This window comes from Spermophilus citellus (assembly GCF_964194105.1).
Source record: "Spermophilus citellus genome assembly, chromosome: 11".
NCBI classification, from domain to species: Eukaryota; Metazoa; Chordata; class Mammalia; order Rodentia; family Sciuridae; genus Spermophilus; species Spermophilus citellus.
This window is the reverse complement of record NC_138192.1, coordinates 107,845,311-107,862,635: the sequence shown is the minus strand read 5'-3', so window position 1 is coordinate 107,862,635 and position 17,325 is coordinate 107,845,311. Positions and strand designations below refer to the sequence as shown.

Genomic DNA, 17,325 nt, shown 5'->3' with positions numbered 1-17,325 from the left:
GGGTTTGATCCTGCCATCTATACATCCAATAGAAAAAGCCAAATGCATTTTAGTGGATGAGATATATGGTGTGGTGTGATATGTCCCATATTTTAATTGTGCTGGAACTTTGGGCTGTTTTTCTCCGCACACTGATGAGTTTGTGCTGCTTGGTTCAAACTCATTGGTTTTCTGATCAGCAGTATGTTACCTGTAGAGGAACTGGAGTGGGCATCTTATCATTAATGAAATGCCAGTCTCAGGAGGTGGTAAGCTCTTTACACCTTCACACTGGTCTCTAACCATCTTTACTAAAAACAGGTGACTACAGGCACCTGTGTAGCTGGGTACTGAGTGTTGATATGAGCCATGTTGCATGAAGAAGGATTTGTGTGTAGAATAGTTTAATAATCACCCTATCTATCTAGTGCCTCCTGATACATTAAGCGCTTGTACAGAAATTATCTCTTAACACTTTACAATAGACCTGTGAGGCTGGTGCCAAAGACAGGATTATTAGCTCCATTTTATAAAGGAGGGAGGCAAGATTCAGAGTGTGTGTATAACTCTCCTAAGGACACAGAGTGATTATAAGAGCTGCAGCTAGAACCCAAGCCTCCTGGTTGAGAATATGTGTGTGTGTGTGTGTGTGTGTGTGTGTGTGTGTGTGTGTGTTTTCCACTAAACCTTACTTGCATACAAGATACTATTTCTAGAAGCTCTGGCAACCTTTCTGCAGAAAATAACTAAGATTGAGCTGTGAAATAATTTTTAAATCATAGGTATGGGCCATTTGGACATGTATCTTTTTCACTTGTTTCTCTTACCCTTTGAATGAATTAATTAGATCATAAATGAAGTTTTTGTGTCAGAGACCTAAGCTAACAAAGCTTAAATTTTTCTCTTGCCTATGGGGTCCAGGCTCTTAGATAGCTCTGCTCTGCAAAACTGTTGGAAGCTCATTCTTACTCTTCACCCAGTTTTCTCCATCCCTAGGATTTCCATTTCTAAGGAATGATCATGTTAGTGGGGTTGGAGATGCTGGCCACCATGCTTGCTTTCTAGGGACTTAGTTCTCATGCAGTTATTTTGAAAGTGGGAAGGGCCAGGTATGTCCCAACCTTTACAAGTAGCTTGAAATTGCACTTGCCACTTCTATTCACATCTCATCATCTAGAGCTTAGTCAGATATCAATAAGCAACTGCAAAGAAACCAGGACAGACTTTATTCCAGGTGGCCATGAGCTCAAGTAAAAGATAAGGGTACTCTTATTGTAGAAAAGAGAATAAATATAGGCAACAATGGCAGTTGCTGCTATGCTTCTGGTCTTAAGAATAATTTCTTTTTAGCCTATAATGCAGACATCTTAACATGAAAATGCTTGAGTTCTGAAATTCTAAATTTGTGACCTGGTGAAAATCCTAGTATATTAGTTTATGGCACATTGCAAAGCCAAAAAAAAAAAAAAAAACTTGCATGAAAACTAGGTCCCATTGGAATAGCAGAAACCCAGAATGGAAACTTAAGGTACATTTTACACTTCATGAAAATATTGCCTTATCAGAATAATATGAAGTGACTGGGAAATTACTGAGAGCAAGCATGTAGGATCCAATGAGCCACATCTTTTTATGCCTTGAATCTTTTTCACCTCCAAAGTAAAAAGTTATATTGCAGTGACATTTTCCTCCCAGATGCTTTCATTCTCTAGTAGAAGAATGAAGAGAAAGCATCTTGTAGCTGTGGGTTTAGCACAGACAAAAATTAAGGCTCTTTGAGGTTAGTGGTATATAGTCTGACAGATTGTGAGGGGGTGTTTCTACATATGTGGGTGTCAATATTTTTGTGCTGAATTGTTTGCAGATTTTGGGGGGTAGGGAGGGGAGGCTGTGTGTGTGTTCATGTAGACTCCAAAGGCTTTAGTCTTCAAGGGTTCTTCCTAGTGACTCCTACTAGGGAGCAGCAGACTCAGGATGTAGGAAGATCTTGTAGGCACAGTGCTGGAAGGAAGTTTAGGAAGATGCACTAGTAGTATGTGCATGTGCTTGTTCAGCTGGGTTAATGGAGGGTCTTTGACAGGTCTTTAGCATTTTAAGTCTGGGGAGCACTTAAAATGATGGATAAGGCCTGGCTTTTGCCCTGGAAGGGACCATTGGTTTGTAAACAAATTACTTGTAAACAAATTACTCAGTATTGTGAGTCTCCTCCAGATTAAGTTATGAGCAGAGGAAAGGAACGCCCACCTCTGCCAGAGTCACTCCCAGAAGATGTGCTTTTGAAAGTACTAGGACTGTGCATTGTGCCAGCTATAAGCACAAAGATGGGGACTCACAGCTTGGGAGGTTGAATCAGGAGGATCACAAGTTCAAAGCCAGTCTCAGCAAAAGCAAGGCACTAAGCAATTCAGTGAGACCCTATCTCTAAATCAAACACAAAATAGCACTGGGGATGTGGCTCAGGGGTTGAGTGCCCCTGAGTTCAATCCCTGGTACCCTTGTCCCCCCTAAAAAAATAAAAAGACAGGGACTCTGGCCTCAAGAAAATCAGTCTCTTGAGGGGAGAGTGTTGTCATCAAGGTTCCTCAGGATCTGAGTGTTACCACCTCTCAGTTCATTCTTGAGGTTGCACCTCATATACTTATTCTTCACCTGCATAGTGATAAACTCCAATGTCACTGTTCCCTGGGCCTTGACACCTGCCTGTTCTTCTCCCTGAGATGTATAGCTGCCCTTGTCCCTGGCAACTTTTCATTGAGGCTGATCTCCTCTGGGGCACCTACCTTAATGGTTCTACAGAACTGTAGGGGTTCTCTTTTCCATGGGTGTACCCACACACCCATGTTTATCGAACTCACCAGGCCCTGTTGTGTTGGTTTCATGCCTGGTGCTTTTCCACCTGGAATCTCTTTAATGCAGTGACTCCTTTTTACTTTAATCTCTAGCAATGTCATTGATAGGTGCATATTAGAACCCATTAATGCTGGCGAAATCTGATGTGTCACACTGAAGAGACTATATTTTCCCTGTGAGTGAATTGGACCAGAAATTTAAGTCTTTGACTTGAGTGGTTTACCATGGACAGAGGTGAGGTGTTCTGGAGATGATGCATGTTAGGATTTTTGTATCTGGAAAGCAAGGTGAACAAAGCTTTTTGTACTGATGGATTTTGATCCATGGCTGATCTATTAGTTAACATATGTCCTACCAAATGTTGTGCCCGAACCTGAGCTGGACTGGCTCCTCTACAAAGAGGCAATCAGGGAGTGTCTAACCAAGTGCCTGGACACATATTAGACACTTACTTAGACAGGATCTACTGAGAAGAAAAAAAAATACTTTGGGAGAGGGTGACGTGTGGCAGACTGACACCTTATAAGTAGAAGATTCCCCTGTAAGTGGGAAAGGTGGGGGAGGGACATTTAGTGATGCAGAGGACCAGCAGGCTTATGTAAGGTGCGATGGGTGATGAGCATAGAAAAATAGGTGCCTTGGTTTCATGGATATCTTTTCTTCGGTACATGGGCAGTGGTACATAAAGAGCATCTCTCTTAGTTTATCATTTGTCACAATAGGAAACTACAGTTTTCTTTTGGATTACTCTTTTCTTGAACCTCATACTTGGGTATCATTTGAGTTGCTTTAGCCAATGGGAAAATTCAATTTCTGAAAAAAAAAATTTGATCATCTTGGAAGAGAATTATGTGGATTATTGACGTTTTAAGCCTTCACTGATTTGATATTTGCTTTTAAAAATCTCGAGGGAACTGGATCTATATCTGTTCAACTCAAATGGTAGCTAGTCAAGGGGAGGGCCCTGCGCTCCATTATCTGTATGTAAATGGTTCCGTTTGGTTTCCTTAAAAATTGATAAAAGTTACTTTTTTTTATTATGGCAGATTATCTTTTGAAATATTGATATTTTAGGCTACTTCTCCACCATCTGCATTCCTATAATCAGGGAATAGCAATCAGTGTTATTATGAGCTTATCAAAACAAATTCAGGATGCTGAAACCAATCATCTTGTTTCCAAAAGCAGATCTTAGGTGACTTTTGGATTATTTTATCCTATAGGATTTTTTAAAATACTCTTGGTCCATTTATTTTCATATATCTCATGTATGTAGGAGAAAGTTAACTTGCTAATAGTAAGGATTTTATTATTTAATTTTAGCAAAAAGGAAAATATTTAGCATATTCAGGACAATAAACTAGACACCATCAACTAAGGTGCCAATTGGTGACCCCAAGGGTCTCTGATATGTTGAGTCTTGTTTTCGTCTTCCCCTCCCACACCTGTACTGGCCCTCCATGTCTCCATTTTCCATGAGTCTCAGACACCTGATCATCTCACACTACCCTTAGCTCCCCCAAAGACCTCTGTGGGAAGCCTACCCTCCTTCAAAGCTATGTTTATTGCTGCTATTTTTTTTTTCTTACTACCCTCCTCCAATGCAAAACTAATGAATGCCTTGCTCTATTTATTTGGAGTTGAGTATGTGAGTTGCCAACCTCTGGAATTGAATGGATTTTAGGGGAAGGTTCCTATTCTAAGCTGATTTAATTCTAAAGGTTGTCTGTCTGCTTTAGGGGTCTCCTCACTTTTAGTTGGCTCAGTGATGCCCTTCATATTAACCATGTGGTTTGGAGCTAAAGTAATATTTTTTTTCCCTCTTAATTCTTGAAAAAATTTTTAAATGAGGCTCAGGAGACTAAGACAGGAGATTAGAGTTCAAAACCAGCCTCAGCAAAAGTGAGGTGCTAAGCAACTCAATGAGACCCTGTCTCTAAATAAAATATAAAATAGGGCTGGGGATGTGGCTCAGTGGTCAAGTACCCCTGAGTTCAATCTCCAGTATCCCATCCCCCCCAAAAAAATTAAAAAGTGATTCAAAACTTAACAGTTTAGTTATTATTATAGTAAAAGTCTGCTCTGCATGTCTTCTTTGCATTATGACTATCTTTACATTTGAAAGCAAAAATTAAAGATTGACCAAAGGTGAGCTTAAAAAGATGAATGGATAAAAAATTGTGATATATATACACAATGGAATAAAGAAGCCATAAAGAAGAATGACCTTATGACATTGCTAGTAAATGGATGGATCTGGGGATTGTCATGCTAAGTCTAAGTGAAATAAGCCAATCCCCCCCTCCAAAAGGTCAAATGTTTTCTTTTATATGTGAAAGTTAACCAAGAATAGGAGGAATAGACATTCAGTGGAGTAAACAAAGAGAAATGAAGGGAAGGCAGGAAGGATGGGAATAGGAAAGACAGTGGAATGAATCTGACACAACTTTCCTGTGTTCACATATGAATATACCACGGTGAATCCCACCATCATGTACATCTACAAAACTGAGATCCCAATTAGAACAATATATATTCCATGCCTGTAGAAATATATCAAAATAGATTCTACTGTCATATATAACTAAAAAGAACAAATTAAAAAATCATAGTTTTTTTAACAATTAAATTCCTACCTAAATATATTGAATTATAGGGACTTGGCTTACAGAATAATACCTGTAGTACTCAATGGAAGAAACATCTTATCAATTAGTCTCAATAAAATTCACACAATGAAGTTGTCATTTTTGAAAGAAAAAAAAAAGTGGCTCTTTTAGTAACCTTTTTCTTCTAATTTAACATATCTAGCTTTTAACTTTATTGTAACTGATAATCACCAAAGTGTATTTAAATTTCCAAGACACATTAAACTTTCTTTGGATTGATCACTAAAATAGCTAATAAAAATAATTTTTAAAATTAAAATTGAGCACTAGGAATAAAAAACAAAAATATAAAAAATATTTTTAAAATTTGGTACAAAAATTAAAATGTAGGTTTTCCAAATGGTCATACTTACCTATTTCAAAACTTGAGAACATACAGCTTCAGGTATGAGTGTGTTGAAGTCTAAATTCTTAAGTGAGTCTTTGGGGAATAATAACAATATCTATCTTAGGAGTTGTAGGGTTTTGTTTTGTTTTTGGGGGGAATGTAGTATTAATTGGCTGTACTTTGCTGAGCCCACTGGAAAATATTAGAATGCTGCATACATTTTTAATTAAAACAAAAAGAACTTGACTCTGAAAATTCTGTATTTTTAAGGCTTAAGGGAAATGGAACAGTATCTAAAAACATATTGGAATGGCCATTCATTGTAAAAGCTTTCTCCAACATTTCTAACAGATTCACCAGAATTGTAACACTGTCTCCCGACGAACATTTCGATAAAGTTAATAATTGTTAAAAATGGAGCATGGGTTTGTTAGATCCTGTGTTTTCCCCTGACCAGTGGTACCCTATGCAGAATGGGCCTGTGAAGTGACTCTGTGCATTTCCTGACTCCAGCTGAAGTCTCATGGAGAAACCCGTGTGCCCTTGCCTTGCACAAGGGGCTCTGTTCCCACTACCCTCTCTAGTCTTTTCCATGCCTATAAATTCCTTTTGATGTCACCACCATCATAGTGACACCTTTCATTCACTTGGGGCTTTGTAATCTCCCAGCCACTGTCACATAGTAGGCTCCATTGACTCTTCATAACTGCAAGGGAAGCAGGACATTTAAAAAAAAAATTCCTTCCCCACACAATTCAGAACCATAAGTCCCAAAGAAGTTAACTGACTCTACAAGGCCACATTGTTATTATGTGGCAAACCAGAACTAGAATAATTGATGTTTTCATGAGTTGTCCATTTTTCCCCCTACTATAGCAATGGTTCTTGAAGTGTGGTCTCCAGACTAGCATTGTCTAGGAATTTGCTAGAAATGCAGATTCTTGTGCCCTCCCCTAGTGAATCAGACCTACTGAATCAGATACTCTCTAGGGTGAGGTCCTGTTTTTTGTTTCTTTTTTTGTTTCTTTTCTTTTTTCTTTCTTTCTTTTTTTTTTTTTATAAATCCTTCAGGGGATTCTAATGCAAGCTGGGTATAAGAATCACTTCATCAGAGGGCTACTGCTGAGAGGGCTATAGGGGATACAAACTATTTAAAGGTCTAAATTACTTTGGGTTTCTTATGGCATTGTTTATGGGTAATATATAAATAAGAGTGTTATCTAAGCATCTACTATGTGTAAAGTTCATGCTATGCTCCGTGGATAAAGGAGAGAATAAGTTAAGTGTCACTCCTGCTCTCATGAAATCTACACTCTGTCCAGGGAGAGACCCAAGCACACATGAAGTTTGGGGTGAGATGTGAAGACCAGAGAGGCTTCTTTGAACCCCTTGGTTTAATGACCACTCCCTAAATGCTCCAAGTTCTGCTCCCAGGATCTTTGTACTATTTTCTTTTTTACCAAGTTCTTTAATCCTCTGCATTTAATCACTGCTTTCTCCTTTGCATCTTGACTTAGGTAAGCATCACTTCCTCAGGTGCCTGAACCCATACACAGGGATTCTAGAAAAGGATTCAGAGAGAAGGTCTGAGATGGGAACCAGGAATCTGCATTTTTATCAGTGGTCTGCAGTGACCCTGGTGCAACTGAACAAGGAGGAGAGCCCTAGAGACGGGGAAGGGCTGTGGTTGCATTTGGTGAGATTGCCAGGAGCTCTAGACAGTAAGGTTGACAGTGATGAGAATGAAAAGAAAGTGGTGGAGATGAGAATTCCACAAGGGTGGAGGAGCAGGGCTCCCTTGCTCAGTCTTTCCTCCTCTGTCTTCTCAGAGCTAGGAAGTACCCCAGGGTTTTGAGCATGGGAGAGTGTGTCTGTCGTTGGTAAGAATGTGGTCATGGGAACTCTGGCAGGTAGACCATGGGTGGGCACAGGCCCAAGTACAGAAAGGACGAGCCATGGAGCTTGAGGTGATGCTGGGGTGTCTGTAGAGAAAATATCTTTTCAACTCATGCTGTTCAAGATAGAGATATATTCAGGCCACATACAGAATGTAAAGTTTCCTAGTAACTTCATTTTTAAAACAAGTAAAAAGAAACAGGTAAAACGAAAACTAATAATATATTTTACCTAAATGACTGTATGAAAAATATGATCATTTCAACATGAAGTAAATATGAAAAATTATTAAGTAAAATTATTAATATTTTACTTTTAACAGCCTATCTCAATCCATAGGCTAGTTTTTCAGTGGTGAAAGTTAAATGTAATCCTGAGCACAGCATTTTTTATAGAGTATCAATTTTTTAACTTTTGATTCAAAATTAAATTTAAAGTTCACTTCTTTAGTTACCTTAGCAACAAGTCAACTGCTTATAGTCACATGTGGCTGTACCTACCGTACTGGACAGCACAGCTTTAGGATTATGTCACAATCCTCTTTCACCTCTCTCCATATTCTGCAGGGGTTGTACCTCATTGAGAATGTGGTTTAATTTTGGACTACAGAATTTGAACAGCCATTTTAAGGTGGTGATCTAGTCTATGAAGAGGTAACTTAGGCCAGTCACTGTTTTAGAGTTGTTTCAAGAATTTTTTAAAAATAGGGTAAATTATTTGCCTTGTAAAGTGACTGATATTTTGTGTAAATGCAGTAGCTCAAGTCCTAACACCTAGATGGCCTTTGGGTGAACAAGTGCCAGATGAATGAAAAGGCAAAATGGAGCATAAATTAATAGAGTACACATTTTATTTTATATAATATCTAATATAAATGATGCTGAAAGACTGGAAACTAAAGCCTTTGTCTTATCTCCCATCAATCAGCAAAGTGAAAAATCTTGGAAAAAAAAAGAAAATAATTAAGATTCTGGTGGAATTGAAGGGAAACTGAGGCAATTTTCCAAAGCAGACTCAGTCAATAACTTGGTATTTTTTAATTGTAGAACCTACACTCTGAGCAGGCATGGCCAAGCTATGGAGTGATGTTTACTTGTTACTATGTTTCCAATGTTAAGAAAGCTTAGTGACTTTTCTCTCTACAATGGCTCATTTCCCAGATGGCTTAAATTCTCTAATGCTGCTGAAAGTGTTGCAGATGTAACTGAAGGGTTTTCACTGATTTCCTCTGGATGCACTGGTGACCCAATAAACCCATTACAATATATTCTTCTTCCTTTACAGTTTGCTTTTCTATTTCTTTTTTTAATTGCTTTTATTTTAAAAATACATGACAGGAAAATGCATCTGCTTTTCCATTTCTTGATCTGAGAAATTTCCGAGTCCTTAATCCAAATCGTGAAGAAACTAGAACCATTGACATACCCAGATGTCTAGTAATCACATTTAAAATAATAACAATAAGAGATAAAATTAGTTTTATCAGAACTTTGAGCATATCAAAGTCCTAGTGTTTTTAGGAGTTGGATTAGAAACTTAAAGTTTTGCAGATTAGAAAATGGACGAAGAAACTTTGTATTATCCATGTTTACTTCCAGGGAACTACTAAACCTTGAGTGCAAGATTCTGCCACGTGTTCCTATTTCACGCTACAATCTATATCTTTAAAGGCCCATTTCTAGCCCAGTACAGTTGACATATCATTTATGCTCTCCCAGATACAGCTTCAGAGAGAAAAATTTTACAAATGACTTTCATAAATTGACGCACTTTGCCTCCCAGAGGGCACGTGGCTCAGGAGGCTGAGATCCTAGTGTGAGATGGAGGTTAGAGGAAGGTTTTCAGGATCCTTCTGTTTTAGGCTCTGAGAGCTAGGGATGAAGTGGAAATGATTTCTGTTGGGGGAGGGATACTTCATTCATTGTAGAGGACCACATTTTAATCCCCGTCAAAGAGGGATGTCAGGCTTAAATAACCAAGCCTACATTTCTGCTCTTAAGCCAGTTCCCCACATTGACAGCAGCGTTCTGTCCTGCCCCTCTGTGCGTGCTCAGGTCTTTGTTAACAAATCAGAATGCTTTTTAAATTTATTCAGCGTATTCAGCAGGGTTGAGCAGGCCATATTCTGGTGCTGTGGATATCACAGTGAGCAAAATGGACACCTACATGATGGCCTAGTGGGGAAGCTAGCAATAACACATAAACAATATGCAGCTTAATTTCAGAATAATTAACTGTGGTGGATAAAGTGACTCCATCCACTTTTTTTTTTTTTTTTATGGAGGAGAGTAAGGATAGGTCTCTCTCAGGAGAAGACATTTAGGCAGACACCCGGATCAAGAATGAAATGAGGGAGTGTTCCAGGCAGAGGGAGTAGCAAGTGCCAAGGCCCTGAGGTACAAGCCTGTAAAGTATGGTAGTAGTGGGACTCTGGAAAGGAGAGGGTACTGGAAGGGATCAGAAGGGTAGCCAGGAGCAGGATCATACAGATACCATCCTGTGGGGCCATATAGGCTTTTGACTTTTATTCTGAAAGGGACAGGGAGCTACAGGAAGCATTTATACTTTTATTTCATCTTAACCTTTTTTGAGTTGTGAGTGTTCTTCACAGTCTGGTGAAGCCTTCTGGTACCTTTTGCAGGATAATGTTTTTGAATGCATAAAATAAAATCCAGGGAATGTCAAAGAAACCAATTATATGGATATATAATATATTAAAGTCCCTGAAAGGGACACACATGCTATGATTTACATTTTCATAGGATTCTTTGACTGCTGTGGGGAGAATAGACTGTGGGAGCATAGAGACCGGTCAGATGGGGCCAGCAGCAAAGCCCTATCCATTTATCCCTCAGGGCACTGGCCTCAGAAGCAGGTTGTGCAACACAATCTTGCTGAGTGCAAAAGGAAAAATATATAACTTCTATTTATGTTTAATTTATGATCTTTTTGAGTGCAAGAAGAAAAATGTATAACTTCTATTTTAATTTGCCCTCATTCTTTTTAATTGCTCCATTGAATGTACATTTTATAATATTCTAATATACTGGAGCATTAGCACATTTATATAATTCATGAATAAATCTACATACATTGGAGGTGCATGCTCAGAAAATATTTATGAAAGTGTTGTCTGATCAATCAAATCGGATGATCACGATTTAGGGCAAATGACCCTGTCAGAAACTCAAAAAATGCCACCGTGCTTTAGACCACACTCCATTTCAGATCCATTTTGTGGGAGAGTGTGAATTCTTGCTATGATTCAACCTCACTAAATGTCAGTCATGTTTCTCAAGCACCCTTTGCCTCTCCTCAAGAGCCCTCATCTGGCTGTAAATCTCTTTACACCTGATTAGACCTACTGTCACTTCTGAGGTGGCACGTCCTCCCCTAACTCCCCAAGGGAAACAACTTTCCCAAGGTGATTGCCAGGCAGGAAAAGGAGTTCTCAATATCCTCCCTAAAATGCAGGAGGCTCTGGAGAGAGTGTCCACCTCTAGCATGGTGAACTGGGCAGAATACCATGCCACTCACCCACCGTCTTGGTGAAGGGCTCACCTTCATTCAATTCATGCATCACAGCTTGGGGACTGGACTCCTACTGTTGTAAGTCTCTCTTCTCTGCCTTTCTCACATAGACCACTCTGGAACGCTTGTGTTCATTTTTGAGGTGCAGCAGGCTGAATGTGTGTCATTACACAATTTGAGCAAGGGGTGATAGTCTGTTTTACCCCCAGGAAGAGTACCTGGAGTGGAGAAGGAGAGAGAGGGAAGGAGAAGGTAGAGGGGGAAGGGCTGATTTTTCAGGAAAGCAGCTCTAGTTACACCTGACCTGCCACCCCACCCTTCACTTTCTCTCTCTGTCTCATAAAGATAGGGCACATTTCTTCTTTTCTTTATTAAATAAAGAAATTCCTTTTTTTTTTTTTGATACCAGGGATTAAACCCAAGGGTGCTTAACCACTGAGCCACATCCCCAGCCCTTTTTAAAACTCTATTTAGAGACAGGGTCTCACTAAGTTGTTAGTGCCTTACTACATTGCTGAGGCTAACTTTGAACTCATGATCCTCCTGCCTCAGCCTCCTAAGCCACTGGGATTACAGGCATGTGCCACTGCACCCGCCAAGAAATTGTTTTATAAAGAAAGAAACCCAAGCCACATGCAGAACGAGCAGAAATCTTTAGGTGGGGTATTAAGTTGGCCACTAATGCTTTGCAGCTAGAGGTGGGTCTACCTCAGATCAAGCCACGGAGGCATGCCATTTTGGCCATGCTGAAAATACTGTCAAGAAGAAGTTCACTGACCTGCCTCACCAAGAGAAATTGGTTGATGGGACTGGGCACAGAACCTAAACCCACTACTCCTGTGCCCTAAATATGAAGTCATATTCCAATCCCATATATTTTTTCTGTTCCTCTGATTTCTGAACTTTGTTTCAGGCACTACTCCTTCATTTGTCCAGTTAGTTTTTGATTATTTTGACTTTCTTATTAGTGAGTATTTGCAGAAATGGCATCTTAAAGGTAAACTGAATAGACACTGGAAGAGTAGCCTGATAGATCACTGTAGTATAACTTGACCAAATATCAGGGCACAAAGGGGCCTGTCCTCTGTATTATCCTGTGTAGCACCTGGCCACAAACAGAAAACAGTGTAACGTGATAAGATCGTGAGCCACATCAGCTGTCTGCAGTTTCTCCCTGCCCGGTGGCCAAAGGGAAACGGCCACTGGAAGGACACTGACATAGCTCCTGGACAGGATAGTCGATGTGTGCTGGGAATTAACTAAGCATCTGCAGCATTTTCTGGGAAATGACAAAAACCTTGATGTTATTTATCAAAATAAAACAAAACAAGACTGGTTAAAAGAATTTGGCAAAAGGAAAAGCAAATAGTTTGAATTGAAAGAAATACTCAAAGACCTTCACTTCAATCTCCTTTAATTTCTCTGTCCTTCCTGTGCCCTTGAAAATGTGGTTTCCTGTGATGGATGGGTCAGTTCGATTGTGGGATTGATTTTGGGGACTGGATGTCTCGGCTTGTTGCTGTAGAGTTTCATGGGATTTCTCAGGAGCTCTTGTTGCACTGAGGGTATGTTTGGTTCCTGAGGTGCCAGGAAACCATAGTTTTATTTATATTTGAACATCTTTGAGAATGGACAGCATTTTGAATTTCTGAAATCTTAGGTGCCTCGTTCTCATTATTATTTACCTATTTTTGTGCCAGATCCACTCAAAATAGCAGAACCTTGTGGGTGATCAGTGGCATTAAGTAAATGATGCCAACATGTCAGAGAGGGCACCGGGGTCCATTAATTTCCCTTCACTATCCCTCTTATTCAGAACAGACCTAAAGAACACTCAGTTTTTCAGATCCATTCTCCATCAATGTACTAATAAAATATTAAAAACTTTAAAAAAGGGCTCCCTCCCTGTTTTCCAATATTTAGGCTGCCCCAAGTGAGCTCTTAAAGTTTTTATTGACAGCTGGTTAGACCTTTCTCCCTAACAGCCCCTGCAAACATAGGGGGAGGAAAGGGAATTGAGATTAACTGAAGACCTGCTGGGTTCCAGGCTCAAGAAACAGAATCTTGTGCATGACAACTTACTTAGACTTAATAATAAATACACGTTTATGAATAGACCCACCCCCATTTAGCAGATAAAGACACTAAGGTCTAGAGTCCATAAGAAATTGAGCAAGGTTCCAAGTATGCTGATGACAAAACTGATGTCACACCTCTAGTCATCTACCTTAACTTTAGCAGGTGCAATCTCTTGTACAATTTTGGCTGTAAGGAGCCAGAAGGTGACCTTTTAACACGGCTCCGTGATTCATTTTTTCCCCCCAGGTTTCCAAAAATGAATGGGTTTCCTCCTGGGCTTCCAACCCTCCTTCATGTCCTCCTGGTTCTCTTTAAAAGAAACGTCGGTGTGTCTCATTCCTCTTCTCTGTGGGTCTTACAGAGCAGTGGCTCACTAGGGCACCAATTTAATGAAATAAAAATTTCGAGCATGTTTGGTTTGATTCTAGGTGATACAAATAGAGACTGTGAATGCTTTGTAGTCAAGTTTAAGGGGAAGAGAAAGGTGGAAAGAAGAAAGTAGGTCAAGTATAGTAACTGGTAATATCTTCTTAAGGGCTGCAGAGTGAAGATTTAGCTATTAAAAATAGAGAAATAATGTTCCATCCATCGTTTGGCACCTCTGTATCCTGAAATACCAAGTTATGCAGTGTGTAATGTACCAGTTATTTGAATCTCATATGTGCCAGCCACTGTTCTAATTAATATACAATGTGTATGCATATTGATTTATCCTTTCCAAACATTTTGAGGTACATACTTTTGTGTGAGGCACAGAAAGGTCTTAACTTGCCCAAGGTTAGACGGTTACCCAGGCTTACTCAACTTTGCTCAAGGTTAGACTCGTAGGGGCAGAAGAGCAAGCTGAACTTTGGAAGGTGGCTTGGGAGACCTTAACCACTGTGCTTACTTGCCTTTGGGCGGCAGGGTCTCGGTTTCATGATTTCATGCGGGTTTTAAACATTATTTTTCTTCTTAATTAGAACCAGTCCACGACACAGTTGGAAGAGCAAATATTTGTCATGTTTGGTGACAGACACGTGATGAGTTAAAAGGAATTTTTTTTTAAAAGAAGGTCTCAGGCAAAGTTATGTCTTTCTCTTCATATTCCTTTATCTGTATTTCTCCTGTGAAAGGTCACTTGAGCACATATACTCAAATTTCATGCTTCTAAGCAGCTACCCTGTGGCTGAAACCTTGCTCTACAAATTGACTTCTAAAATATTGTGTAATAATATGGATGCGCTGGAGTCATTGAGTTATGGGTTTCCTAACCAGAACTTTGGTGACAGTATTTTCCAAAAATTCCAGGACTCATCAAGTGATTTTTGTTTTGCTTTCAAATCATGCTCCTCCTTCCTGCCTGTGCCTTCTTTGCTCACACTTACTAGAAGGCACAAGGAGCTTAAATTTGCCATAAACCTGTCTTACTGGGCTGTTGGTCCTGTTGATCAGCTTACCTGGCTATGGTTTGTGGTAGAAGGGGAGGGGACAGAGGAGACTAAAAAATCCCGAAATGGTAAATTACCGTAGATTCTAGAGAAAAATAGAATTAGAAGCATTTGTGGTTCCGGTGAAAATAGCACATTTCCTTTCTGCTTGGACTGTGGGGGGTCAAAGTGCTCCGGGGAATAGAAAATAAATAAAAATTGATCCTTCACAAGTCAAAGGAAATGCTCTGACTCTGAGCACTGAAATGACAGCTTCAGATTTGAAGATCTTGTGAAACCATGTTTGAAGGGTTAAAAAAACAAAACAAAACAAAATGAAGAGACTTAAAAAAAAATGTGATGTGCCCTGTTAGGAAATCTAGCCTTTTGAGAATGATTTATACAGGCTTCTTCTGAAACTGACCACCAGGCAGCACACCCGGATCAGCTGAAGGAGGTTTCGTCACTGACCCTGGTCTTTCCCTCTCTTCTGCAGGTGAGAAGCCTTACAAGTGCTCATGGGAAGGATGTGAGTGGCGTTTTGCACGAAGTGATGAGCTCACGAGGCACTACAGGAAACACACAGGTGCAAAGCCCTTTAAATGCAACCACTGCGACAGGTAAAGAGCCTTAGAAGCTGCTGGGCTAGGTAGGGATGAGAGGGGGATTTGGGCGGGGGGAGCTTAAATTTGCCATAAACCTGTCTTACAAATGGGTAGATTTAGGAGTGCCTTTTACTTCTCCACCAAGAGGGTATGCCTGCTTGCCTGTCATCAAGAGGTGGTATGAATTCTTGGTTCAGTTAGGCAAGCATTTATTGAACACTAGCTGTGGGCCGGGAGCCGTGTTTGTCACTGGGTATCAACAAGACATTGTTCCCACCCTCAGGGAGATGATGTGACAAATAATTTTAGTATAATAGGAAAAGTAATAGGGTAGAGAATGGTCACCTGCAGCTGCTGCTTCGGATCTTTTTATTAACATCAATACCGTTTTCCCTCATCCTTCATAACATGAAAAAATAGCTTGTTTAACAGAAGGGAGGTGAGTTTCTAAGTTTTTTTTTCTCCTGAAGCATTATTGGAAATGAATTTACTGGAGAAAGCCTCCACTCTTTGGAGGCCTGGACCATTCCTTCCTCCCTTGGAGATAAGCATGAAGGTCCAAAAGATGGCAACCCTTTGAGAACTGCCCCCCGTAATTCAATTTCAGACCTTCAGCATTTGATAGTGGAAGAAGGATCACGTAGCAACAGATACTACCCAAGTAATAGTATCTGACAGCCCTGGCATTATCAACCAATAAACCCCAAAATGGAGACTCTGCAGGCCAAGGTGAAGGCAGGATTAGGTTTAGACATAATCAAATAATGGGCTTGCATCTGAGCGTGTTATCCTTCTAATCCTATTTCTGTGTTTAAAAGGAAGCTTAAGAAAATTAACCATTTTTTAATGCAATACTAAAGGTCTCAGTTATGATGAGAAAAATGCTTCTAATACGATAAAAGCCCCTGAAAGCCTCAGGGTTCCCCGGCTTGGGCAGCAGCTCTCAGGATGGCAGGAGGGGGTGGGCAGGATGTCAGCAGTGGCCTGGCTCTCCTTGGGAGGAAATGCGATCGTTTTTTGCATCCTGCCTCCCCCATCTCTGTGTCCTGCACCTCCCGCTGGCCAGGCCTTCCTCAGCAGTGTTTATTTGTTTGAAGAGCAGGACAGGGTTGTCCAAGACTCTTAGTTGGCCAAGTTGTCTGGGTGCTTCTTTAAGGTGCCTCGAAAAGAGCAATTGTGCTTTTCCTCCTCCTTTTTTTCACCCCCTTTTTCCTGAGAAGGCTATTTTCCTCTTATCTTAATTTTTTAAGAACTAAATAAGGATCCTGTGCCTCCTGGAGCTCAGAGATAGACTTCCACCCAGGGCAGCGATCGCCTCCCGCTCCCTTGGAATTCTGTTCTGCCTCCCAGAAACAGTTGTTGATTTCCATCCCACTCCCTAGAAGTCCTCCTGAGTGTCATGAATCAGCAGTTGTTCTTCTGCAGACTGTGTCCTAAGAAAGTGTCTCCTGTGTGGCGTCCTTCGTGTTCCAAGTGTCCCTGCTTCACTCCTATTTAGCCATAGCTAATAAAGAAGCTACACACACACATTGTCTGTGCTCACAGTCTTTGAGGGAGGGCATTCTGTGATATTAGCCAGAATGAAGGTGGATTCTTTGTGAGCTGTCATAGTGTGTTGGCAGTAGGCACACCATAGGTCACCTACCTGTTTCTGAAGGGTGTTTAGGTTGTTCCTTGGGCATGATGGGTTGCCATGAACCTTGGAACTAGACAGAGAGTTCTCAGGGGAAATTGACAGGGTTGCTATCCCTTCTCTTCAAATCAACTCACTATTGAGGGAATTTACAACTTCTGAGCAGTCAATGTTTTAGCCTTCCATCTGGCTATTTTTGTGATTTAGGTGGAAAAAGATTCCAAACATACTGGACATTTCAATGAAGGAGTTTTCAGTGATGGGTAATTTGGTTAGTCACTTGCTTTATTTTCTCCATCAAAATACACCATGGTTTCTGGAGCTAGAATTGTGCTGGACAGTTGGT

The 17,325-nt window shown here is 40.3% G+C and overlaps 1 protein-coding gene across 4 annotated transcripts in view; it reads left to right on the top strand.

Annotated features, from left to right (window-relative positions):
- Positions 1 to 17,325, top strand: part of KLF7 (KLF transcription factor 7) — a 90,525-nt gene that overhangs the window by 62,641 nt on the left and 10,559 nt on the right. For all 4 annotated transcript variants that reach the window (XM_081261656.1, XM_081261654.1, XM_081261653.1 and 1 more), the window contains one exon: positions 15,238 to 15,361. In XM_081261656.1, the coding sequence (XP_081117782.1) occupies positions 15,238 to 15,361 (124 nt within the window). The remainder of the gene's footprint in view (positions 1 to 15,237; positions 15,362 to 17,325) is intronic.